This window comes from Oncorhynchus mykiss, chromosome 8, assembly GCF_057628025.1.
Source record: "Oncorhynchus mykiss isolate SJ-2025 chromosome 8, ASM5762802v1, whole genome shotgun sequence".
Lineage (NCBI taxonomy): Eukaryota > Metazoa > Chordata > Actinopteri > Salmoniformes > Salmonidae > Oncorhynchus > Oncorhynchus mykiss.
In genome coordinates, this window is record NC_143029.1 from 82819580 (window position 1) to 82845078 (window position 25499).

Below are 25499 nucleotides of genomic sequence, written 5' to 3' on the forward strand. Positions count from 1 at the left end.
ACTGTAAAGGCTGACTAGATTGTACTGAACACTGTAAAGACTGACTAGATTGTAGCGATATGAACACTGTAAAGTCTGACAAGATTGTACTGAACACTGTAAAGGCTGACTAGATTGTAGAGATATGAACACTGTAAAGGCTGACTAGATTGTAGAGATATGAACACTGTAAAGACTGACTAGATTGTACTGAACACTGTAAAGACTGACTAGATTGTACTGAACACTGTAAAGGCTGACTAGATTGTAGAGATATGAACACTGTAAAGACTGACTAGATTGTACTGAACACTGTAAAGACTGACTAGATTGTACTGAACACTGTAAAGGCTGACTAGATTGTAGAGATATGAACACTGTAAAGACTGACTAGATTGTACTGAACACTGTAAAGACTGACTAGATTGTACTGAACACTGTAAAGGCTGACTAGATTGTAGTGATATGAACACTGTAAAGGCTGACTAGATTGTAGAGATATGAACACTGTAAAGACTGACTAGATTGTACTGAACACTGTAAAGGCTGACTAGATTGTAGAGATATGAACACTGTAAAGGCTGACAAGATTGTACTGAACACTGTAAAAGCTGACGAGATTGTAGAGATATGAACACTGTAAAGGCTGACTAGATTGTACTGAACACTGTAAAGACTGACTAGATTGTAGCGATATGAACACTGTAAAGACTGACTAGATTGTACTGAACACTGTAAAGGCTGACTAGATTGTAGAGATATGAACACTGTAAAGACTGACTAGATTGTACTGAACACTGTAAAGACTGACTAGCTTGTACTGAACACTGTAAAGGCTGACTAGATTGTAGAGATATGAACACTGTAAAGGCTGACTAGATTGTAGAGATATGAACACTGTAAAGACTGACTAGATTGTACTGAACACTGTAAAGGCTGACTAGATTGTAGAGATATGAACACTGTAAAGGCTGACTAGATTGTACTGAACACTGTAAAGACTGACTAGATTGTACTGAACACTGTAAAGGCTGACTAGATTGTAGCGATTTGAACACTGTAAAGGCTGACTAGATTGTAGAGATATGAACACTGTAAAGACTGACTAGATTGAAGAGATATGAACACTGTAAAGACTGACTAGATTGTAGAGATATGAACACTAAAGGCTGACTAGATTGTAGAGATATGAACACTAAAGGCTGACTAGATTGTAGAGATATGAACACTAAAGGCTGACTAGATTGTAGAGATATGAACACTAAAGGCTGACTAGATTGTAGAGATATGAACACTGTAAAGGCTGACTAGATTGTACTGAACACTGTAAAGACTGAATAGATTGTAGAGATATGAACACTGTAAAGGCTGACTATATTGTACTGAACACTGTAAAGACTGACTAGATTGTAGAGATATGAACACTGTAAAGGCTGACTATATTGTACTGAACACTGTAAAGACTGACTAGATTGTACTGAACACTGTAAAGGCTGACTAGATTGTACTGAACACTGTAAAGGCTGACTAGATTGTACTGAACACTGTAAAGACTGACTAGATTGTACTGAACACTGTAAAGGCTGACTAGATTGTACTGAACACTGTAAAGGCTGACTAGATTGTAGAGATATGAACACTGTAAAGGCTGACTAGATTGTAGCGATATGAACACTGTAAAGACTGACTAGATTGTACTGAACACTGTAAAGGCTGACTAGATTGTAGAGATATGAACACTGTAAAGGCTGACTAGATTGTACTGAACACTGTAAAGACTGACTAGATTGTAGCGATATGAACACTGTAAAGGCTGACTAGATTGTAGAGATATGAACACTGTAAAGACTGACTAGATTGAAGCGATATGAACACTGTAAAGACTGACTAGATTGTAGAGATATGAACACTGTAAAGGCTGACTAGATTGTAGAGATATGAACACTGTAAAGACTGACTAGATTGTACTGAACACTGTAAAGACTGACTAGATTGTACTGAACACTGTAAAGGCTGACTAGATTGTAGAGATATGAACACTGTAAAGACTGACTAGATTGTACTGAACACTGTAAAGACTGACTAGCTTGTACTGAACACTGTAAAGGCTGACTAGATTGTAGAGATATGAACACTGTAAAGGCTGACTAGATTGTACTGAACACTGTAAAGACTGACTAGATTGTACTGAACACTGTAAAGGCTGACTAGATTGTAGCGATTTGAACACTGTAAAGGCTGACTAGATTGTAGAGATATGAACACTGTAAAGACTGACTAGATTGAAGAGATATGAACACTGTAAAGACTGACTAGATTGTAGAGATATGAACACTAAAGGCTGACTAGATTGTAGAGATATGAACACTAAAGGCTGACTAGATTTTAGAGATATGAACACTAAAGGCTGACTAGATTGTAGAGATATGAACACTAAAGGCTGACTAGATTGTAGAGATATGAACACTGTAAAGGCTGACTAGATTGTAGAGATATGAACACTGTAAAGACTGACTAGATTGTAGAGATATGAACACTGTAAAGGCTGACTATATTGTACTGAACACTGTAAAGGCTGACTAGATTGTAGAGATATGAACACTAAAGGCTGACTAGATTGTAGAGATATGAACACTGTAAAGGCTGACTAGATTGTACTGAACACTGTAAAGGCTGACTAGATTGTAGCGATATGAACACTGTAAAGGCTGACTAGATTGTAGAGATATGAAAACTGTAAAGACTGACTAGATTGAAGAGATATGAACACTGTAAAGACTGACTAGATTGTAGAGATATGAACACTAAAGGCTGACTAGATTGTAGAGATATGAACACTGTAAAGGCTGACTAGATTGTACTGAACACTGTAAAGACTGACTAGATTGTACTGAACACTGTAAAGGCTGACTAGATTGTAGCGATATGAACACTGTAAAGGCTGACTAGATTGTAGAGATATGAAAACTGTAAAGACTGACTAGATTGAAGAGATATGAACACTGTAAAGACTGACTAGATTGTAGAGATATGAACACTAAAGGCTGACTAGATTGTAGAGATATGAACACTAAAGGCTGACTAGATTGTAGAGATATGAACACTAAAGGCTGACTAGATTGTAGAGATATGAACACTAAAGGCTGACTAGATTGTAGAGATATGAACACTGTAAAGGCTGACTAGATTGTACTGAACACTGTAAAGACTGACTAGATTGTAGAGATATGAACACTGTAAAGGCTGACTATATTGTACTGAACACTGTAAAGACTGACTAGATTGTAGAGATATGAACACTGTAAAGGCTGACTATATTGTACTGAACACTGTAAAGGCTGACTAGATTGTAGAGATATGAACACTGTAAAGGCTGACTAGATTGTACTGAACACTGTAAAGACTGACTAGATTGTACTGAACACTGTAAAGGCTGACTAGGTTGTAGCGATATGAAAACTGTAAAGACTGACTAGATTGTAGAGATATGAACACTGTAAAGGCTGACTAGATTGTAGAGACATGAACACTGTAAAGACTGACTAGATTGTAGAGATATGAATATTTTTAAGACTGTACTGAACACTGTAAAGACTGACTAGATTGAAGCGATATGAACACTGTAAAGACTGACTAGATTGTAGCGATATGAACACTGTAAAGACTGACTAGATTGTACTGAACACTGTAAAGACTGACTAGATTGTAGCGATATGAACACTGTAAAGTCTGACTAGATTGTACTGAACACTGTAAAGACTGACTAGATTGTAGCGATATGAACACTGTAAAGGCTGACTAGATTGTACTGAACACTGTAAAGACTGACTGGATTGTACTGAACACTGTAAAGACTGACTAGATTGTACTGAACACTGTAAAGTCTGACTAGATTGTACTGAACACTGTAAAGACTGACTAGATTGTAGAGATATGAACACTGTAAAGGCTGACTAGATTGTAGAGATATGAACACTGTAAAGGCTGACTAGATTGTACTGAACACTGTAAAGACTGACTAGATTGTACTGAACACTGTAAAGACTGAATAGATTGTACTGAACACTGTAAAGACTGACTAGATTGTAGCGATATGAACACTGTAAAGGCTGACTAGATTGTACTGAACACTGTAAAGACTGACTAGATTGTACTGAACACTGTAAAGACTGACTAGATTGTAGAGATATGAACACTGTAAAGGCTGACTAGATTGTACTGAACATTGTAAAGGCTGACTAGATTGTAGCGATATGAACACTGCAAAGACTGACTAGATTGTACTGAACACTGTAAAGACTGACTAGATTGTACTGAACACTGTAAAGGCTGACTAGATTGTAGAGATATGAACACTGTAAAGACTGACTAGATTGTACTGAACACTGTAAAGACTGACTAGATTGTAGAGATATGAACACTGTAAAGACTGACTAGATTGTACTGAACACTGTAAAGGCTCACTAGATTGTAGAGATATGAACACTGTAAAGGTTAACTAGATTGTACTGAACGCCGTAAAGGCTGACTAGATTGTAGAGATATGAACTCTCTAAAGGCTTTATTTATACATTTCTCTCTCCTTTCTTCCCTCTCTTGTAGACATAGGCAGTATTAGAGGAAGGGAGAGAAGGGGAAGAGAGGTAACTGGGCTTGTGTTGTTCTAGTTCAGACAAAACACTGTCCACTAGCAACTATGTTTATATTTACTCCACATGTCTAACTGGTGAACCCGCCAGTTCTGTGTGTGTGTGTGTGTGTGTGTGTGTGTGTGTGTGTGTGTGTGTGTGTGTGTGTGTGTGTGTGTGTGTGTGTGTGTGTGTGTGTGTGTGTGTGTGTGTGTGAGAGAGAGAGAGAGAGAGAGAGAGAGAGAGAGAGAGAGAGAGAGAGAGAGAGAGAGAGAGAGAGAGAGAGAGAGAGAGAGAGAGAGAGAGAGAGAGAGAGAGAGAGAGAGAGAGAGAGAGAGAGAGAGAGAGAGAGAGAGAGAGAGAGAGAGAGAGAGAGAGAGAGAGAGAGAGAGAGAGAGAGAGAGAGAGAGATTTATCCAAACTCAGTGGAGCAGGAATGCAAGCTTGGTTCGGATCACACACAAAGAAACACACTTGAACAGAAGCACTAAAGCAAGCACACTAAAATATGTGCACACACAAGCAAACACACACACACACTGCATGGCCTATCGCACTATGTAGCCTTGGCTTGTACAGAGTGCAGAGCACAGAGCACAGAGGGAGAGTAGAGAGTAGAGCGTGCAGAGTAGAGAGTGCAGAGTAGAGAATACAGAGTGAGAGTTCAGAAAGAGAGCACAGAGTACAGAGTGAGAATACAGAGTACAGAGTACAGAGTGAGAGTATAGAGTACAGAGCACAGAGTACAGAGTGAGAGTACAGAAAGAGAGCACAAAGTACAGAGTGAGAGTACAGAGAACAAAGTGAGAGCACAGAGAACAGAGTGAGAGTACAGAGTACAGAGTACAGAATGAGAGTACAGAGTACAGAGTGAGAGTACAGAGTACAGAGCACAGAGCACAGAGTACAGAGTGAGAGTGCAGAGCACAGAGAACAGAGTGAGAGCACAGAGAACAGAGTGAGAGCACAGAGAAGTACAGAGTATAGAGTGAGAGTACAGAGTGCAGAGCACAGAGTGCAGAGTACAGATTACAGTGAGAATACAGAGTGAGAGCACAGAGTACAGAGTGCAGAGTGAGAGCACATAGCACAGAGTACAGAGTGAGAGTACAGAGTGCAGAGTGCAGAGTACAGAGTACAGAGTACAGAGTGCAGAGTGAGAGCACAGAGCAGAGTACAGAGTGAGAGTACAGAGTACAGAGTACAGAGTGAGAGTACAGTGAGAGTACAGAGTACATAGTACAGAGTACAGAGTGAGAGCACAGAGCAGAGTACAGAGTGAGAATACAGAGTACAGAGTGAGAGTACAGAGTGCAGAGTACAGAGTACAGAGTACAGAGTGAGAGCACAGAGAACAGAGTGAGAGTACAGAGTACAGAGTACAGAGTACAGTGTGAGAGCACAGAGTACAGAGTACAGAGTGAGAGTACAGAGTGAGAGTACAGAGTACGGAGTACAGAGCACAGAGTGCAGAGTACAGAGTGAGAGTACAGAGAACAGAGTGAGAGCACAGAGAACAGAGTGAGAGTACAGAGCACAGAGTACAAAGTGAGAGTACAGAGTACTGAGTACAGAGCACAGAGTATAGAGTGAGAGTACAGAGCACAGAGTACAAAGTGCAGAGTACAGAGTGAGAGTACAGAGTTCAGAGTGAGAGTACAGAGCACAGAGCACAGAGTACAACGTGAGAGTACAAAGAACAGAGTGAGAGCACAGAGAACAGAGTGAGAGTACAGAGCACAGAGTACAAAGTGAGAGTACAAAGTGAGAGTACAGAGTACAGAGTACAGAGCACAGAGCACAGAGCACAGAGTACAGAGTGAGAGTACAGAGTACAGAGTACAGAGTACAGATTACAGAGTGAGAGTGCAGAGTGAGAGCACAGAGTGCAGAGTACAGATTACAGAGTGAGAATACAGAGTGAGAGCACAGAGTACAGAGTGCAGAGTGAGAGCACAGAGTACAGAGTACAGAGTACAGAGTGAGAGTACAGAGTACAGAGTACAGAGTGCAGAGTACAGAGTGAGAGTACAGATTACAGATTACAGAGTGAGAGTACAGAGCACAGACCACAGAGTACAGAGTGCAGAGTGAGAGCACAGAGTACAGAGTGCAGAGTGAGAGCACAGAGTACAGAGTACAGAGTGAGAGTACAGAGTACAGAGTGAGAGTACAGAGTGCAGAGTGAGAGTACAAAGCACAGAGCACAGAGTGCAGAGTGAGAGTACAGAGCACAGAGTACAGAGTAGGGCTGCTGCTGTCATGCTCCCTGCTGGCTGTGTGGCTGGTTAGTTAAGGGGAGATTGCTGAAGTATGTCAATGTGGTGTAAATATTTACCTTTCCACTGACAGGCTGGACAAGTGTGTTTAACTGGGTCTGTGGTAGTGGAGTAGGGGCCACTGCTAGCCTGCTACATGACCTCACTCTGCTCAGTTCTGACCAACTCCTTTGGATTCAACCCGTCTGTACGAGCCTTAACAGAGTTTCACAGTCCACACATACCAGACAGACAGACAGACAGACAGACAGACAGACAGACAGGCAGGCAGGCAGTCAGGCAGGCAGGCAGGCAGGCAGGCAGGCAGGCAGAGATAGGCAGACAGACAGAGATAGGCAGGCAGACAGACAGACAGACAGACAGACAGACAGACCTCTTTTGTGAGTCTGTCTGTCTGTCTGTCTGTCTGTCTGCCTGCCTGCCTATCTCTGTCTGCCTGCCTATCTCTGTCTGTCTGGGATGCAAAGATGTCACAGTGCTGGACTGTGTCTGGGAATGGAGGACAGGAGGACAGAGGGTTTGCTTAGGAGTGGGTAGCTAGTCTGTTAGGGGAGTGTCCTCCTCTGTGTCAGTTAGGGGAGTGACCTCCTCTGTGTCTGTTAGGGGAGTGACCGCCTCTGTGTTTGTTAGGCGAGTGAGCTCCTCTGTGTCAGTTAGGGGATTGACCTCCTCTGTGTCAGTTAGGGGAGTGACCTCCTCTGTGTTAGTTAGGGGAGTGACCGCCTCTGTGTTTGTTAGGGGAGTGACCTCCTCTGCGTCTGTTAGGGGTGTGACCTCCTCTACTATGTTTCTGTTAGGGGAGTGACCTCCTCTGTGTCTGTTAGGGGAGTGACCTCCTCTGTGTCTGTTAGGGGAGTGACCTCATCTGTGTCTGTTAGGGGAGTGACCTCATCTGTGTCTGTTAGGGGTGTGACCTCCTCTGTGTCTGTTAGGGGAGTGACCTCCTCTGTGTCTGTTAGGGGAGTGACCTCCTCTGCGTCTGTTAGGGGTGTGACCTCCTCTACTATGTTTCTGTTAGGGGAGTGACCTCCTCTGCGTCTGTTAGGGGTGTGACCTCCTCTACTATGTTTATGTTAGGGGAGTGACCTCCCCTGTGTCTGTTAGGGGAGTGACCTCCTCTGTGTCTGTTAGGGGAGTGACCTCCTCTGTGTCTGTTAGGGGAGTGACCTCCTCTGTGTCTGTTAGGGGAGTGACCGCCTCTGTGTCTGTTAGGGGAGTGACCTCCCCTGTGTATGTTAGGGGAGTGACCTCATCTGTGTCTGTTAGGGGTGTGACCTCCTCTGTGTCTGTTAGGGGAGTGACCTCCTCTGTGTCTGCTAGGGGAGTGACCGCCTCTGTGTCTGTTAGGGGATTGACCTCCCCTGTGTCTGTTAGGGGAGTGACCTCCTCTGTGTTTGTTAGGGGAGTGACCTCTGTTATGTGTCTGTTAGGGGATGACCTCTGTTATGTGTCTGTTAGGGGAGTGACCTCCTCTGTGTCTGTTAGGGGAGTGACCTCTGTGTCTGTTAGGGGAGTGACCGCCTCTGTGTCTGTTAGGGGAGTGACCTCCGCTGTGTCTGTTAGGGGAGTGACCTCATCTGTGTCTGTTAGGGGTGTGACCTCCTCTGCATCTGTTAAGGGTGTGACCTCCTCTGTGTCTGTTAGGGGAGTGACCGCCTCTGTGTCTGTTAGGGGAGTGACCGCCTCTGTGTCTGTTAGTGCAGTGACCTCTTCTTTGTCTGTTAGTGGAGTGACCTCCTCTGTGTCTGTTAGGGGTGTGACCTCCTCTGTGTCTGTTAGGGGAGTGACCGCCTCTGTGTCTGTTAGGGGTGTGACCGCCTCTGTGTCTGTTAGGGGAGTGACCTCCTCTGTGTCTGTTAGGGGTGTGACCTCCTCTGTGTCTGTTAGGGGAGTGACCGCCTCTGTGTCTGTTAGGGGTGTGACCGCCTCTGTGTCTGTTAGGGGAGTGACTGCCTCTGTGTCTGTTAGGGCAGTGACCTCTTCTTTGTCTATTAGTGGAGTGAACTCCTCTGTGTCTGTTAGGGGTGTGACCTCCTCTGTGTCTGTTAGGGGTGTGACTACCTCTGTGTCTGTTAGGGGTGTGACCTCTTCTGCATCTGTTAAGGGTGTGACTACCTCTGTGTCTGTTAGGGGTGTGACCTGCTCTGTGTCTGTTAGGGGTGTGACCTGCTCTGTGTCTGTTAGGGGTGTGACCTGCTCTGCTGTGGTGATTATGTGAGGCTAATTATGCACCCTGGAAGAAGGTCAATTCTCTCTCACGAGGAGAAGAGTGTGTGTGTGTGTGTACAGTCAGCGGGTCCTCATCACCCATCACCACCTATTTCCCGCATCTCTCTCTTTCTGCATTGTGGTTTTCCACAATGAGGTTTTTCTTTTCCTCTCTCTCTTCCTCTCCTTCTCTCATCCTCTCCTCTGTTCCTCTTTTCCTCTCTTCCTCTCCTTGTCTTTTCCTCTGTTGTTATGTTTTTCATTACCATGTGGAAACACTGGCCAAATGGTTAAAAGATCCCTGGCCTCTCATTCACACACCAGGCTGTAAGGAAGCCCAAGCTCCTAAAACAGCCCGCTCTCCTCACATTCACCCCAAAAAACCTCTCTCTCTCTCTCTCTCTCTCTCTCTCTCCCTATGCCTGCCAGACACAATTTTCCAATTGCTGACCTTTCTCTGCTGTGAAATGGAGCACCTCTCCTCATTCTCTTGTCTGATGACATATCATATCCTATCCCCTTGCCACGTTCACATCTCTCCCCCTTCCCTGTGTTACTCATCCCCCCCTCCCTCCACAGATAACAGCTCTATCATTCTATAGCTCTGTCTGGTCACTGAGGACAGAGTTGGATCAGTGAGCCAGTTCTATTGGGTCACTTGCTGGACCAGAGGCCTCTGGCAGCTCTGCTTGTCAAAGGGAAAGAACACTGTACCTTTAATCACTCTGGCCTGTGTGTGTGTGTGTCTATGTGTGTGTGTGTGTGTGTGTGCACAGTGTCGACAGGTTCAACACCGCCAGCCTCTGACCCAGTACTGGCTGGTGAAGAAGTACACTACTCAGCCTAGCTCAGAGCTGCAGTACCCAGACAATGTTTCTCTGTCCACATCTGGTAGTGAACAAGCCCTCAGAATCAGCTCACACAACCCTACTCTGCTCTTCTCTGCCCTGAGCTGCCCTGAGCTGCCCTGGCCAAGAACCAAGGGAAAACAATCACTGGGGACAGGAAAACAGGGTGTGTTTTTACACCCTAAGTTTTTAATGTTCCTGTAGAACATCTCTAATATTATTTATGATTCCAAGTCCCTCAGGGAAGGGAGGCATGGTGGAAGAGACTGTGTGTGTGTGTGTTTGTGTGTGTGTGATGTCTTGGACAGAAGCAAGAACCTTGAATCAGGCCCAAGAGGAGAGGTCGGTCCTCCCATCTCTACAGATCTTCAGAGATAGAGCGATAGAAAAATAGAGAGCGAGTGGAAGAGAGAGAAAGAGATGTGTTTGCCTTTCTGCTGGCGCTTAAAAATAGATGGAAAATTACAGAGTACCGTGCCCCCACTGCCCCCCCCCCCCCCCCTCCCCGCCCCAAGGCTGAAGCACAGGAAGTGATGAGACGACTGACTGAAAGCTTCACCGTGACGCTATACCCTCCCTGCTACCCGCCCCTTTCCCCAGCTCCGTTTCAGCTCTGCACTAGAGAGAGAGGGATGGAGGTAGATAGATAGCACTTGCAACATGTAACAGCAATGATCACCTTATGTTAAATTCATATGCTGAAAACAGTAGTTTGTGGTTTCTGAGTGTTTTTAAGCTATACGTTGGATGTCAGTAGGTTTCCTAAACTGACTGGAACTGAGGTGCAATTGAACCCCTTTCCAAATCTGCTCCACTTCACCACTTCCTCGCACCCTAGGCAGAAAATATCAGCAAGTTACATCTGTAACTTTGCCCTTTCTGAATCTGGAGGGGTGTAAGCATGCCTCCCTCCTTCTCCCCTCTGCTTCCCACCCCGTCACATGTGCCAGTCACATGACCAGAAGTGGGTGAGGCTAAAGAGAGCACATGTCATGCAGGAGCCAGATGGGGTGTGTGTGTGTGTATGTGTGAAGTGGGTTGATCTCTTGACTTCTCCATGGAGCAGACCTTTTGCCACGCCTGAACACTCTTATAAGTGCAAACTTGTAGTGCTGATATTTGGTAGTCGGGGTCATGTACATTGGCTGACAGTACGTAGTCTTCAGATCACATGTTGTGCCTGTTTGCATGTGGACCCCAGGACGACATTCGTTTCTAACGCCTGACAAACAATTAATGAGAGAATAAAACAATTAACTTCTCCTTTCTGTACGCCAGCCAATCAAATCACACCACCATGTATGGTCATACCCCATAGCTTCACCCTGTGTCGTATCGCCTTCCTTCTTACCTTAACAACCCCCCCCCCCCCCCCCCCCACCTGATCTTCTTGTATGCCAACCAATCAAAGCACAGCACCATGTATGGTTGTAGCCTATAGCTTCATTCCGGATGCAAATGGAACGAAATGGGGAGGACTGTTTACAACTGTTTAGACTAATGATTACATCTCCTTCCTTCTTACCTTGAGCGAGTCGAAGCAGGCGATGACTCGGCCGTTCTCCACCTGGCAGCTCTTGGCCGGGTGGGCGAACTTACACTCCTGGTCGGAGCGCGAGCACGTGTCTCTCTGGAACTCACGACACACCTCCAGCGTCAGCCACTTAGTGTCGCGCATGTGTGCCATGCTCATGTGTGCCATGGTGACCGAGACAGTCCAGGAAAATACAAGTAATCTGTCCGAATCGGGGCTAAAGCGTGACGTGTGTGTTGCTGTGTGTTCTTTGGTTGGACACAGGTAAATCTCCTCTTCCTTATTCTCCGAAAGATTCCAACAAACGTGTCGAGGCGATAGGTGAAATGTATTGTAACAATGTTTATTGGGACATTCCCTTTCCTTAGAGCATCGAGAACACACTCAACAGCCAATAATCCCGACGGAGAATTTCTCTACCCCTCTCTGTCTGTCTCAACTTGTCTCTCACCAACAATCCAGCTGCCAGGCTTCAGATCCTGCTGTTCTGGATACAGTAGTGCTGCAGGCTGTGACTGAATGTAAATCTATGGAGATCAGAGAAACGGAGGAGACTCTGATTGAGAGTCTCGCCCCAAAAGGAGAGAGGCTTTGTGGGGTAGCGTGGTATGGGAGGGCTGGTGGAGGCTTGGGGCTGGAGGCCTGGTGATGATAGGGCTGGAGGCCTGGTGATGATAGGGCTGGAGGCTGGAGCTGGAGCAGTGGTATGGGAGGGCTGGAGGAGGCTTGGGGCTGGAGGCTGGAGCTGAAGGAGGGTGCAGGTCTGGGCGTGAGTTCTAGGCGTGGGCCGGGATGACGTGTGTGTGGTTGGTGTCCTTGTGCTCGCGTTACCGTGGCAGCAAGCGAGGCAAAGTGGGGTGGAGTGGGGGGGGCGGAGCTTTGGCTTTAGAAGCGGATGGAAGCTGCAGTAGACGTCAGGGAAGGCACTTCCTCTGTCGAGAGAGAAAGACAGGAAGAGAGAGAGAGAGGTTAGCTTGGTGTTCTATCCTTGCACAGAATCGATTTAGAGTTGATTTCTGCCTTCATTCATTCCTCAGTGAAAACCTCTAGAACATGGTATGATGTTTCCCAAGAGCATGCTGCTTTCCCTTAGTCATTCTCTTCAATCTATAGAGCTCATCTATGCAGCTGTGGGAACGGATCATGTGTAATAATGTCAGCCATGCAAGGGTGTCTGCTAAAACAAACAAAACGTTCACTCTCCAGCACTCCCCAAACACACACACACACACCACGCCATTCCAAACACACACACACATGCACACACACACACACACACACACACACACACACCATTCCAAACACAGCCTGTACAAAGCACCCTTTCACAACTACCAGCGTTTCTGGTCCGAGTCGGAAAATCAAATCAAACCCCATATGACTTACAGTTGAGCACTGCACAACCAGCTGTGTTAAATCTATTTAGAAAGAGAAAGAAAACGAGAGAGAGAGAGACAGAGCAAGAAGGTGACGAAGAGAGGGTGAGTGGCAGAGAGAGAGAGAGAGAGAGAGCAGAGGGAAGTGGAGGGGAGGGCGGTCATTTCCCTTTCTCACAAGCAGGGTGTGAGGGGGGACCAATGAGAACGGGCGGAATAGCAGCAACATTCTGGGCCGAGCGCCAGGTGAACAGGAGGGGTGGAGCTAAGACGAGGTCAACCTGCCTGAATGACTGTCACCAGAGGGGGGGGGGGGGGGGGGGGGGGGGCTGAGGGAGGGACAGAAAAGGTGGAGTTAAACAGAAAGCCGGAACGATTTGGGAGAGAGAGAGAGAGAGAGAGAGAGAGAGAGAGAGAGAGAGAGAGAGAGAGAGAGAGAGAGAGAGAGAGAGAGAGAGAGAGAGAGAGAGAGAGAACATGAGAGGGAGAGAGAGAGAGAGAGAGAGCGAGAGGCTAACCTAATCACTCTCCCTGCCATGACAACCTTCTTCCTGGAACAGACTACGATGAGTTTATTTCCCCTTGCACAATTTACCAAATTTCACAACCAATCAAGTAGAATCTCGCTTCCTGAGAAAGAAACATACCCAAGCAGGTACAGAAAAAGTATAACATTGATCCTGTTATGAACAATTATGACATAACTTGAATGAAACTAGCATAACCATAACAACTGTGTGAAATCATTAACATTACTGATCCCTAACCAAACAGTAACTACGGTTACCTAACCAAACAGTAACTACGGTTACTTATCAATTCCCTTTCCACTGCTTGCAGGTGTGACCACCGGTGAATAGGGTTGATAATGTAACCATGTTGTTCGCCAGGGGAATTTGATTAATCTGAATCCCACAAGGTCAGTTTCCACGCCACCTCAGGAGAACACCATTTCCTAGAAGACAATGTGCACGTTCAGCAACGCTACAAAACCACTTTGCAACGTGTGTGTGTATGTTTGCCTGTATCATCTCTCTGCAGTAGGAGGATACCATAGGTCACCGTGACCCAGCAACATGGATGTACTTTTACAGTGAGCTGAGAATCATAGAGAGAGAGGTGGGAGGAGAGAGAGGGAGGAGGAGAGAGAGGATGAGGAGAGAGAGGGGTGGAGAGAGAGAGAGGGGAGGAGAGAGGGGAGGGAGAGGGGGGGAGAGAGAGTGAGGAGGAGAGAGATGGGGAGGAGAGAGTGAGGAGGAGAGAGAGGGGGTAAGACAGAGGGGGGAGAAGAGAGAGGAGAGGAGAGAGAGGGAAGGAGAGAGAGGGGAGGAGAGAGAGGAGAGGAGAGAAAGGGGAGAGAAGAGAGAGGAGGAGAGGTGAGAGAGAGCGAAGGAGAGAGAGGGGAGGAGAGAGAGGAGAGAAAAGAGAGGGGAGAGGAGAGAGAGGAGGAGAGGAGAGAGAGAAGGGAGGAGAGAGAGGGGAGGAGAGCGAGAAGGGAGGAGAGCGAGGGAAGGAGCGAGAGGGGAGGAGAGAGGAGAGGAGAGAGAGGGGAGGAGATAGAGGGGAGGAGATAGAGGGGAGGAGAGAGGAGAGAGGGGAGGAGAGGAGGGAGAGGAGAGGAGAGGAGAGAGGGGAACGAGAGGAGAGAGAGAGGGGGAGGAGAGAGAGAGGGGGGAGGAGAGAGAGGGGGAGGAGAGAGGGGGGAGGAGAGAGGGGGGAGAGAGTAGGGGGAAAGAGGGGGAGGAGAGAGAACGAGAGTGGAGGGAAAGGGGAGGAGAGAGAACGAGAGTGGAGGGAAAGGGGAGGAGAGAGAAATGGGAGGAGAGAGAAGGGGGAGGAGAGAGAGAGGGGGAGGAGAGAGAAAGGGGAGGAGAGAGATGCGGGAGGAGAGAGAAAGGGGAGGAGAGAGAGAGAGGGGGAGGAGAGAGAAAGGGGAGGAGAGAGAAAGGGGAGGAGAGAGAAAGGGGAGGAGAGAGAGGGGGGAGGAGATAGAGGGAGAGGAGAGAGAAAGTGGAGGAGAGAGAGGGGGAGGAGAGGGGAGGAGAGATGGGAGAGGAGAGAGAGGGGGAGGAGATAGAGGACAGGAGAGAGAGGGGGAGGAGAGACAGGAGTGGAGAGAGAGAAGGGGGAGGAGAGAGAGGGGAGGAGAGAGAGGGGGAGAGAAAAGACTGTCCCCAACCAAGGAGAGCGTACAGCAGCACCTAGATCTTCTGCACAGATTCTGTCAGACCTGGGCCCTGAGGAATAAATCTCAGTAAGACCAAAATAATGGTGTTCCAAAAAAGGTCCAGTCGCCAAGGACCACAACTACAAATTCCATCAAGACACCGTTGCCCTAGAGCACACAAAAAAACGATACATACCTCGGCTTAAACATCAGTGCCACAGGTAACTTCCACAAAGCTGTGAACAATCTGAGAGACAAGGCAACATTCGACATACCAATTGGGATCTGGCTAAAAATACTTAAATCAGTTATAGAGCCCATTGCCCTTTATGGTTGTGAGGTCTGGGGTCTGCTCACCAACCAAGAAATCACAAAATGGGACACACAGCAAATTGAGACTGCATGCAGAATTCTGCAAAAATATCCTATGTGTACAACGTAAAACACCAAATAATGCATGCAGAGCAGAATTAGGCCGATACCCGCTAATTATCAAAATCCAGAAAAGAGCCGTTAAATTCTACAACCACCTAAAAGGAAGCGATTCCCAAACAAAGCCATCGCCTCCAGAGAGATGAACCTGGAGAAGAGTCCCCTAAGCAAGCTGTTCCTGGGGCTCTGTTCACAAACACAAGCAGACCCCACAGAGCCCCAGGACAGCAACACAATTAGACCCAACCAAATCATGAGAAAACAAAAATATAATTAATTGACTGATTGGAAAGAATCAACAAAAAAACAGAGCAAACTAGAATGCTATTTGGCCCTAAACAGAGAGTATACATTGGCAGAATACCTGACCACTGTGACTGACCCAAACTTAAGGAAAGCTTTGACTATGTACAGACTCTGTGAGCATAGCCTTGCTATTGAGAAAGGCTGCCATAGACAGACCTGGCTCTCAAGAGAAGACAGGCTATATGCACACTGCCCAGCAAATGAGGTGGAAACGGAGCTCCACTTCCTGACCTCCTGCCAAATGTATGACCATATTAGAGACACATACTTCCCTCAGATTACACAGATCCACAAAGAATTTGAAAACAAAATCCAATTTTGAAACACTCCCATATCTACTGGGTGAAATTCCACAGTGTGCCATCACAGCAGCAAGATTTGTGACCTGTTATCACAAGAAAAGGTCAACCGGTGAAGAACAAACAACATTGTAAATACAACCCATATTTATGTTAATTTAACTATTTGCACATCGTTACAACACTGTATATATATGTACAGTTGGGAGAACCAGTATTTGATAACCTGCAACATCGGCAGTGTTTCCTACTTACAAAGCATGTAGAGGTCTGTCATTTTAATCATAGGTACACTTCAACTGTGGAGAGACACAACAAAAACCAAAATCCAGAAAATCACATTGTATGATTTTTAAGTAATTCATTTGCATTTTATTGCATGACATAAGTATTTGACACATCAGAAAAGCAGAACTTAATATTTGGTACAGAAACCTTTGTTTGCAATTACAGAGATCATACGTTTCCTGTAGTTCTTGACAAGGATTGCACACACTGCAGCAGGGATTTTGGCCCACTAATCCAAACAGACCTTCTCCAGATCCTTCAGGTTTCGGGGCTGTCACTGGGCAATACGTTCTTTCAGCTCCCTCCAAAGATGTTCTATTGGGTTTAGGTCTGGAGACTGGCTAGGCCACTCCAGGACCTTGAGATGCTTCTTACGGAGCCACTCCTTAGTTGCCCTGGCTGTGTGTTTCGGGTTGTTGTCATGCTGGAAGACCCAGCCACGACCCATCTTCAATGCTCTTACTGAGGGAAGGAGGTTGTTGTCCAAGATCTCGCGATACATGGCCCCATCCATCCTCCCCTCAATACGGTGCAGTCGTCCTGTCCCCTTTGCAGAAAAGCATCCCCAAAGAATGATGTTTCCAACTTGTTTCCAAACAAGGCGATTGGAGATTAGACCAAAAAGCTCTATTTTTGTCTCATCAGACCACATGACCTTCTCCCATTCCTCCTCTGGATCATCCAGATGGTCATTGGCAAACTTCAGACGGGCCTGGACATGCACTGGCTTGAGCAGGGGGACCTTGCGTGCGCTGCAGGATTTTAATCCATGACGGCGTAGTGTGTTACTAATGGTTTTCTTTGAGACTGTGGTCCAAGCTCTCTTCAGGTCATTGACCAGGTCCTGCCTTGTAGTTCTGGGCTGATCCCTCACCTTCCTCATGATCATTGATGCCCCACGAGATGAGATCTTGCATGGAGCCCCAGACCGAGGGTGATTGACCGTCATCTTGAACTTCTTCCATTTTCTAATAATTGCGCCAACAGTTGTTGCCTTCTCACCAAGCTGCTTGCCTATTGTCCTGTAGCCCATCCCAGCCTTGTGCAGGTCTACAATTTTATCCCTGATGTCCTTACACAGCTCCCTGGTCTTGGCCATTGTGGAGAGGTTGGAGTCTGTTTGATTGACTGTGTGGACAGGTGTCTTTTATACAGGTAACGAGTTCAAACAGGTGCGGTTAACACAGGTAATGAGTGGAGAACAGGAGGGCTTCTTAAAGAAAAACTAACAGGTCTGTGAGAGACGGAATTCTTAATGGTTGGTAGGTGATCAAATACTTATGTCATGCAATAAAATGCAAATGAATTACTTAAAAATCATACAATGTGATTTTCTGGATTTTTGTTTTAGATTCCGTCTCTCACAGTTGAAGTGTAACTATGATTAAAAAAAATTACAGACCTCTACATGCTTTGTATGTAGGAAAACCTGCAAAATTGGCAGTGTATAAAATAATTGTTCTCCCCACTGTATATAATATGACATTTGTAATGTCTTTATTCTTTTGGAACTTCTGTGAGTGTAATGTTGACTGTTAATTTTGTTGTTTATTTCACTTTTGTTTATTATCTACTTCACTTGCTTTGGAAATGTTAACATTTGTTTCCCATGCCAATAAAGCCCCTTGAATTGAATTGAATTCAAGAGAGAGAGAGATCCACCTCAAAATCGATCCCCTCAAAATGGGTAAATATCACATTTGGCTAAAACAGGGAAAGAAAATTGTGCTGACTGATATCCCCCCCCCTCAGAATCCCCATATCACTCAGAGGAGATCTCCCCCCCCCCCCCCCTCAGAATCCCCATATTACTCAGAGGAGTTCTCCCCCCCTCAGAATCTCCATATTACTCAGAGGAGTTCTCCCCCCCCCCCCCCCTCAGAATCTCCATATTACTCAGAGGAGATCTCCCCCCCCCCCTCAGAATCTCCATATTACTCAGAGGAGATCTCCCCCCCCCCCCCCCCCCCTCAGAATCTCCATATTACTCAGAGGAGATCCCCCCCCCCCCCCTCAGAATCTCCATATTACTCAGAGGAGATCTCCCCCCCCCCCCTCAGAATCTCCATATTACTCAGAGGAGATCTCCCCCCCCCTCAGAATCTCCATATTACTCAGAGGAGATCCCCCCCCCTCAGAATCTCCATATTACTCAGAGGAGATCCCCCCCCCCCCTCAGAATCTCCATATTACTCAGAGGAGATCCCCCCACCCACACAGAATCTCCATATTACTCAGAGGAGATCTCCCCCCCCCCCCTCCCCCCCTCAGAATCCCCATATTACTCAGAGGAGATCGTCCCCCCCCTCAGAATCTCCATATTACTCAGAGGAGATCTCCCCCCCCCCCCCCCCTCAGAATCCCCATATTACTCAGAGGAGATCGTCCCCCCCTCAGAATCCCCATATTACTCAGAGGAGATCGTCCCCCCCTCAGAATCTCCATATTACTCAGAGGAGATCTTCCCCACCCTTGAGGAAGAGACGTGCCATTTCCAGGCCCAGGGAAATGTGCTCATGTGTGGGGACACAAATGCGCGCACAGGAACACTACCTGATCTAACGAGCACACGAGGGGACAGCTTTATTACAGGCCATAGTGTCTCTTACTGTCTTCATCTCCCCCATAGAAACAACAGTGACAGCTTTATTACAGGCCATAGTGTCTCTAACTGTCTTCATCTCCCCCATAGAAACAACAGTGACAGCTTTATTACAGGCCATAGTGTCTCTAACTGTCTTCATCTCCCCCATAGAAACAACAGTGACAGACCACACGAGGGGACAGCTTTATTACAGGCCATAGTGTTTCTAACTGTCTTCATCTCCCCATAGAAACAACAGTGACATCACAGTCAACAAAAACGGAAGGGATCTGTTGCAGCTCTGTAGAAGCCCTGGTCTGTACTTGTCAATGGTAGGTTACAGGGGGGACTCTTTGGGGAGATTCACCTACTGCTCACCTCTTGGCCACAGTACAGTAGACTATATGATTACAGACATTGACCCTTTCTCTCCCAGCTCATTCCCTGTCAAGCCACTAACACCTCTGTATGATCACAGCCGAATTACCTTGTTCCTCAAAAGAACAGACATGGAAACCACCACACATTCACAGCCCAGTAAGCTGTACAATATCAGAAATTCACACAGATGGGCCCAAAATAGCAACAATTAACCCCAAAATCCAAACCCTCTTAGATAACTTTCTGGACACCACATCCACTCACAGCAAAGAAGCACAACTAAAATTGATTAAAACCACTTATTTTTAAGACCACACCAAAGCGGTCTTTTCACTGCATCTCAGTGCAAAAGAGTTTGTGTCACTGCAGTCCCTGGTTTGAATCCAGGCTGCATCACATTCGGCTGGGATTGGGAGTCCCATAGGGCAGCGCACAATTGGCCCAGCGTCGTCCAGGTTTGGCCGGGGTAGGCCGTCATTGTAAATAATATTTTTTTCTTAACTGACTTGCCTAGTTAAATAAAGGTTAAATAAAAATTAAATAAACATGACAACTGGTTTGATACAGATTTAAAAATGATAAGAAATAAACAAAGTTACTGAAAGTGGTGTAGGGTGTAAAACATTAGATAATAAAAAGCATGAGCTGGTGCCCAGAGAAATGAATTTAGAGTAGAGGTGCTGACTAACGGCGAATAAACTGTAAACTATTAAAACAAATAAAGAGAGTCGTAAACTCTATATATAAACTACCAGTAATTTATTGGGTAAAAAAAACAGTTTCGGCATCACCCTGAAGAAGGCACCCCGAAGAAGGCACCCCGAAGAAGGCACCCCGAAGGAGTTACCCCGAAGAAGGCACCCCGAAGCCGAAATGTTGGTCTTTTACCCAATAAATTACTGGGAGTTCATATATAGAGTTTGTGAATCTCTTTATTTTTATAGCTTAGGGGGTAAAACATATTACATAATTAAATTAATGTATACCGGCAATATGTGCAGCATCAAAATTAGCAAGAAAATACCAGTATTCTTTACCCAGGGGCGGGGCCTTCGCCAGGGTTGCAATCTGAGCCCTGCACTCTTCAATATTTACATAAATTAATTGGCCACTATTCTAGAAAAATCCTCAACCCCTGGTGTTAGTCTCCACAATTCAGAGTTTAAATGCCTGCTCTTCGCAGACGACCTGTGCCTGCGGTCACACACAGCACATGGCCTACAGCAGAGCATGGACCTGCTAGAGCAGTACTGCCAGACCTGAGCCCTGGAAGTAAACCCCAGAAAGACAACATTTATGATTTTCCAGAGAACATCCAGACCTCAGGAAATTAGACCAAAGTTCTCAAGTCGTACCAATTATATAAAGTATTGCACACACTACAATTACTTAGGTTTCAAATAAGCTCAACTGGACACCTAAATGAGGCAGTGAATGAACTGATCAAGAAAGAACCCAGGGCATTCTACGCCATTAAAAAACAAATTCAAATTGAAATACCTATTCAAATTTGGCTAAAACGAATTGAATTTGTCATTGAACCAATTGCACTTTATGGCAGCGAGGTGTGGGGTCCACTTGCAAACAAGATTTCACCCAATGGGACAAACACCCCATTGAAACCCTGCATGCAGAGTTCTGTAAGATTCTCCTACATGTCCAGAGGAAAACTACAAACAATGCATGCAGGGCAGAATTAGGCCAATATCCACTAATAATAAAAACTCAAGAAAGAGCAATTCAGTTTTGGAAACATCTCAAATACAGAGACCCCCTCTGATATCATTACCAAGCCCTGCAATGCCAAGAGCTGAGCAAAGAAAAGAGTCCCCTCATCCAGCTGGTCCTGGGGCTGAGTTCACAAACCTGTTCTACTAACATACTGAAGCCTCAGGACCAGAACATCCAATCAATCAGAATAAATCAAATTACAACACAGTCAAAACAAAACTACATTACCTACTGGGAATTACAAAGCAAAATGCAGTACTATCTGGCCCTAAATAGACAGTTCACCATTGCAAACGTTAGGAAAACCTTGACAAAGTCCAGGCTTAGTGGGCACAGCCTTGCCATTGAGAAGAGTAGAGCCAGGAAAACCTAGCTCCCAGTAGATGAAAGGCAGCAGCAGAACAGCAGAACCCAAGACAGAGCTGCATTTCCTGACAAAATTTATTTTACTAGGCAAGTCAGTTAAGAACAAATTCTTATTTTCAATGACAGCCTAGGAACAAAAACTGCCTGTTCAGGGGCAGAACGACAGATGTCAGCTCAGGGGTTTGAACTTGCTAGGCTACCCTGCCGCCCCAATGTGAGAGAGGGAGAGGGAGAGACAGGTATATGTTTTAATATTGTCACGTCTACTCCCACTCCTCACCTCCGGCGTTCGACTTACTAACCACCGGTCCTGGCATTCATCATTACGCGCACCTGGTCCCCATCATTACGTGCACCCGCGCTTAATCAACAGACACTCCTGGACTCCATTACTTCACCCATTACCTCCCCTTTATCTGGCATCCCTTAGGTTCCTTCCCCAGGCAGTATTGACTATGTCTTTCATGTCTGTATTCTACTCGTGTTTCTTGTATTGTGCCGATTATTATTAAACTCACCACCTACACTTGCTTCCCAAATCCCAGCGTCCACGTTACAAATATGGAGGTGGTTGTTGTTTTAATGTGGAGGTGGATGTTGTTTTAATATGGAGGTAGATGTTGTTTTAATATGGAGGTGGATGTTGTTTTAATGTGGAGGTGGCTGTTGTTTTAATGTGGAGGTGGCTGTTGTTTAATATGGAGGTGGCTGTTGTTTTAATATGGAGGTGGATGTTGTTTTAATATGGAGGTGGATGTTGTTTTAATGTGGAGGTGGCTGTTGTTTTAATATGGAGGTGGATGTTGTTTTAATATGGAGGTGGATGTTGTTTTAATATGGAGGTGGATGTTGTTTTAATATGGAGGTGGCTGTTGTTTTAATATGGAGGTAGATGTTGTTTTAATATGGAGGTGGATGTTGTTTTAATATGGAGGTGGATGTTGTTTTAATATGGAGGTGAATGTTGCTTTAATATGGCGGTAGATGTTGTTTTAATATGGATTTAGATGTTGTTTTAACATGGAGCTAAATGTCGTTTGAGCTTCAGAGTGTGTTGATGTTAATAAGTGTTTATTTATAGCTGATATCAACACTTTCTTACTGCACACAAACCTTTTTTGTGAGATGGATACATTTTCAAATAGGCAATTAACACAAAGTAGCTCAACCAAGCTACTGTGTGTTCCACAGTCACTGGCACACAAACCTGAACAAAAAAAATGTATATCCTAGGAAATTAAACTTCAACGACAAATGCTATTTGCAATTGAACACTTTTCAATTTGATTACTAATCCAAGTCAATAAGTTACTGTCATAAAGTGTGTTTCAGATTCTCTGGTGGTTGCCATGGTTTCCGTGAGCTGAGGTAGTCAGCCTGTTCCCATATAGAACGTTAGTGAGAGCCAATGAGATATTAACCCTTATTAAGACACTATCGTGCCTAGACACAGATCTCCTTCAGAGCTATTGATTTCTTCATCTCAAAAACCACTCGTTTCACTAGTTCACCACTCCCTGCATTTCATTCTATTACTGTATGTTTCATTTGACAGTATCCCTTCACCACATACATAGACATGACAACACACACAGCACATACGTTGCCTGTTTGCGCCTCCCTTCTTTCTCCAGTCTTCCCCCAAACCTCTATCTCTCCATCTCTGTGCCCTCAATATGACTGTCTGGTTTGCTATGTCCCAGAATGCGTAACGGTACTACGGTCGCTCGCTCTCCAAGGTCACAGAGACTGGTGCAAGGTCACACAGACTGGGCTGAGGATGGAGATGGGGGGGGGGGGGGGGGGGGAGCAAAAGACATGCCCTGTTTTTCTTTCTTTCACCACGTTGCAGGAACAGGAAGAGGACCTCACTGACAGCAGGAAGAGGACCTCACTGACAACAGGAAGAGGACCTCACTGACAGCAGGAAGAGGACCTCACTGACAGCAGGAAGAGGACCTCACTGACAACAGGAAGAGGACCTCACTGACAGCAGGAAGAGGACCTCACTGACAGCAGGAAGAGGACCTCACTGACAACAGGAAGAGGACCTCACTGACAGCAGGAAGAGGACCTCACTGACAGCAGGAAGAGGACCTCACTGACAGCAGGAAGAGGACCTCACTGACAGCAGGAAGAGGACCTCGCTGACAGCAGGAAGAGGACCTCGCTGACAGCAGGAAGAGGACCTCACTGACAGCAGGAAGAGGACCTCACTGACAGCAGGAAGAGGACCTCACTGACAACAGGAAGAGGACCTCACTGACAGCAGGAAGAGGACCTCGCTGACAGCAGGAAGAGGACCTCGCTGACAGCAGGAAGAGGACCTCGCTGACAGCAGGAAGAGGACCTCGCTGACAGCAGGAAGAGGACCTCACTGACAGCAGGAAGAGGACCTCACTGACAGCAGGAAGAGGACCTCACTGACAGCAGGAAGAGGACCTCACTGACAGCAGGAAGAGGACCTCACTGACAGCAGGAAGAGGACCTCACTGACAGCAGGAAGAGGACCTCACTGACAGCAGGAAGAGGACCTCACTGACAGCAGGAAGAGGACCTCACTGACAGCAGGAAGAGGACCTCGCTGACAGCAGGAAGAGGACCTCACTGACAGCAGGAAGAGGACCTCGCTGATAGCAGGAAGTGGACCTCGCTGACAGCAGGAAGAGGACCTCGCTGACAGCAGGAAGAGGACCTCGCTGACAGCAGGAAGAGGACCTCGCTGACAGCAGGAAGAGGACCTCGCTGACAGCAGGAAGAGGACCTCGCTGACAGCAGGAAGAGGACCTCGCTGACAGCAGGAAGAGGACCTCACTGACAACAGGAAGAGGACCTCACTGACAGCAGGAAGAGGACCTCACTGACAGCAGGAAGAGGACCTCACTGACAGCAGGAAGAGGACCTCGCTGACAGCAGGAAGAGGACCTCGCTGACAGCAGGAAGAGGACCTCGCTGACAGCAGGAAGAGGACCTCGCTGACAGCAGGAAGAGGACCTCACTGACAGCAGGAAGAGGACCTCACTGACAGCAGGAAGAGGACCTCACTGACAGCAGGAAGAGGACCTCACTGACAGCAGGAAGAGGACCTCACTGACAACAGGAAGAGGACCTCACTGACAGCAGGAAGAGGACCTCACTGACAGCAGGAAGAGGACCTCGCTGACAGCAGGAAGAGGACCTCGCTGACAGCAGGAAGAGGACCTCGCTGACAGCAGGAAGAGGACCTCGCTGACAGCAGGAAGAGGACCTCGCTGACAGCAGGAAGAGGACCTCACTGACAACAGGAAGAGGACCTCACTGACAGCAGGAAGAGGACCTCACTGACAGCAGGAAGAGGACCTCACTGACAGCAGGAAGAGGACCTCGCTGACAGCAGGAAGAGGACCTCGCTGACAGCAGGAAGAGGACCTCGCTGACAGCAGGAAGAGGACCTCACTGACAGCAGGAAGAGGACCTCACTGACAGCAGGAAGAGGACCTCACTGACAGCAGGAAGAGGACCTCACTGACAGCAGGAAGAGGACCTCACTGACAACAGGAAGAGGACCTCACTGACAGCAGGAAGAGGACCTCACTGACAGCAGGAAGAGGACCTCACTGACAGCAGGAAGAGGACCTCGCTGACAGCAGGAAGAGGACCTCGCTGACAGCAGGAAGAGGACCTCGCTGACAGCAGGAAGAGGACCTCACTGACAGCAGGAAGAGGACCTCACTGACAGCAGGAAGAGGACCTCACTGACAGCAGGAAGAGGACCTCACTGACAGCAGGAAGAGGACCTCACTGACAGCAGGAAGAGGACCTCACTGACAGCAGGAAGAGGACCTCACTGACAGCAGGAAGAGGACCTCACTGACAGCAGGAAGAGGACCTCACTGACAGCAGGAAGAGGACCTCACTGACAGCAGGAAGAGGACCTCGCTGACAGCAGGAAGAGGACCTCGCTGATAGCAGGAAGTGGACCTCGCTGACAGCAGGAAGAGGACCTCGCTGACAGCAGGAAGAGGACCTCGCTGACAGCAGGAAGAGGACCTCGCTGACAGCAGGAAGAGGACCTCGCTGACAGCAGGAAGAGGACCTCGCTGACAGCAGGAAG

The 25499-nt window shown here is 46.7% G+C and overlaps 1 protein-coding gene across 9 annotated transcripts in view; it reads right to left on the reverse strand.

Annotated features, from left to right (window-relative positions):
• Nucleotides 1–25499, reverse strand: part of LOC110530751 (muscleblind-like protein 1) — a 96958-nt gene that overhangs the window by 42028 nt on the left and 29431 nt on the right. For 8 of the 9 annotated variants that reach the window (XM_090182808.1, XM_090182807.1, XM_090182806.1 and 5 more), the window contains exon 2: nucleotides 11468–12408. In XM_090182808.1, the coding sequence (XP_090038934.1) occupies nucleotides 11468–11644 (177 nt within the window). In that variant the 5' untranslated portion in view covers nucleotides 11645–12408. Of the gene's footprint in view, nucleotides 1–11467; nucleotides 12409–25499 lie in introns of those variants that run through there. The other variant, XM_090182809.1, reaches the window with a different exon arrangement.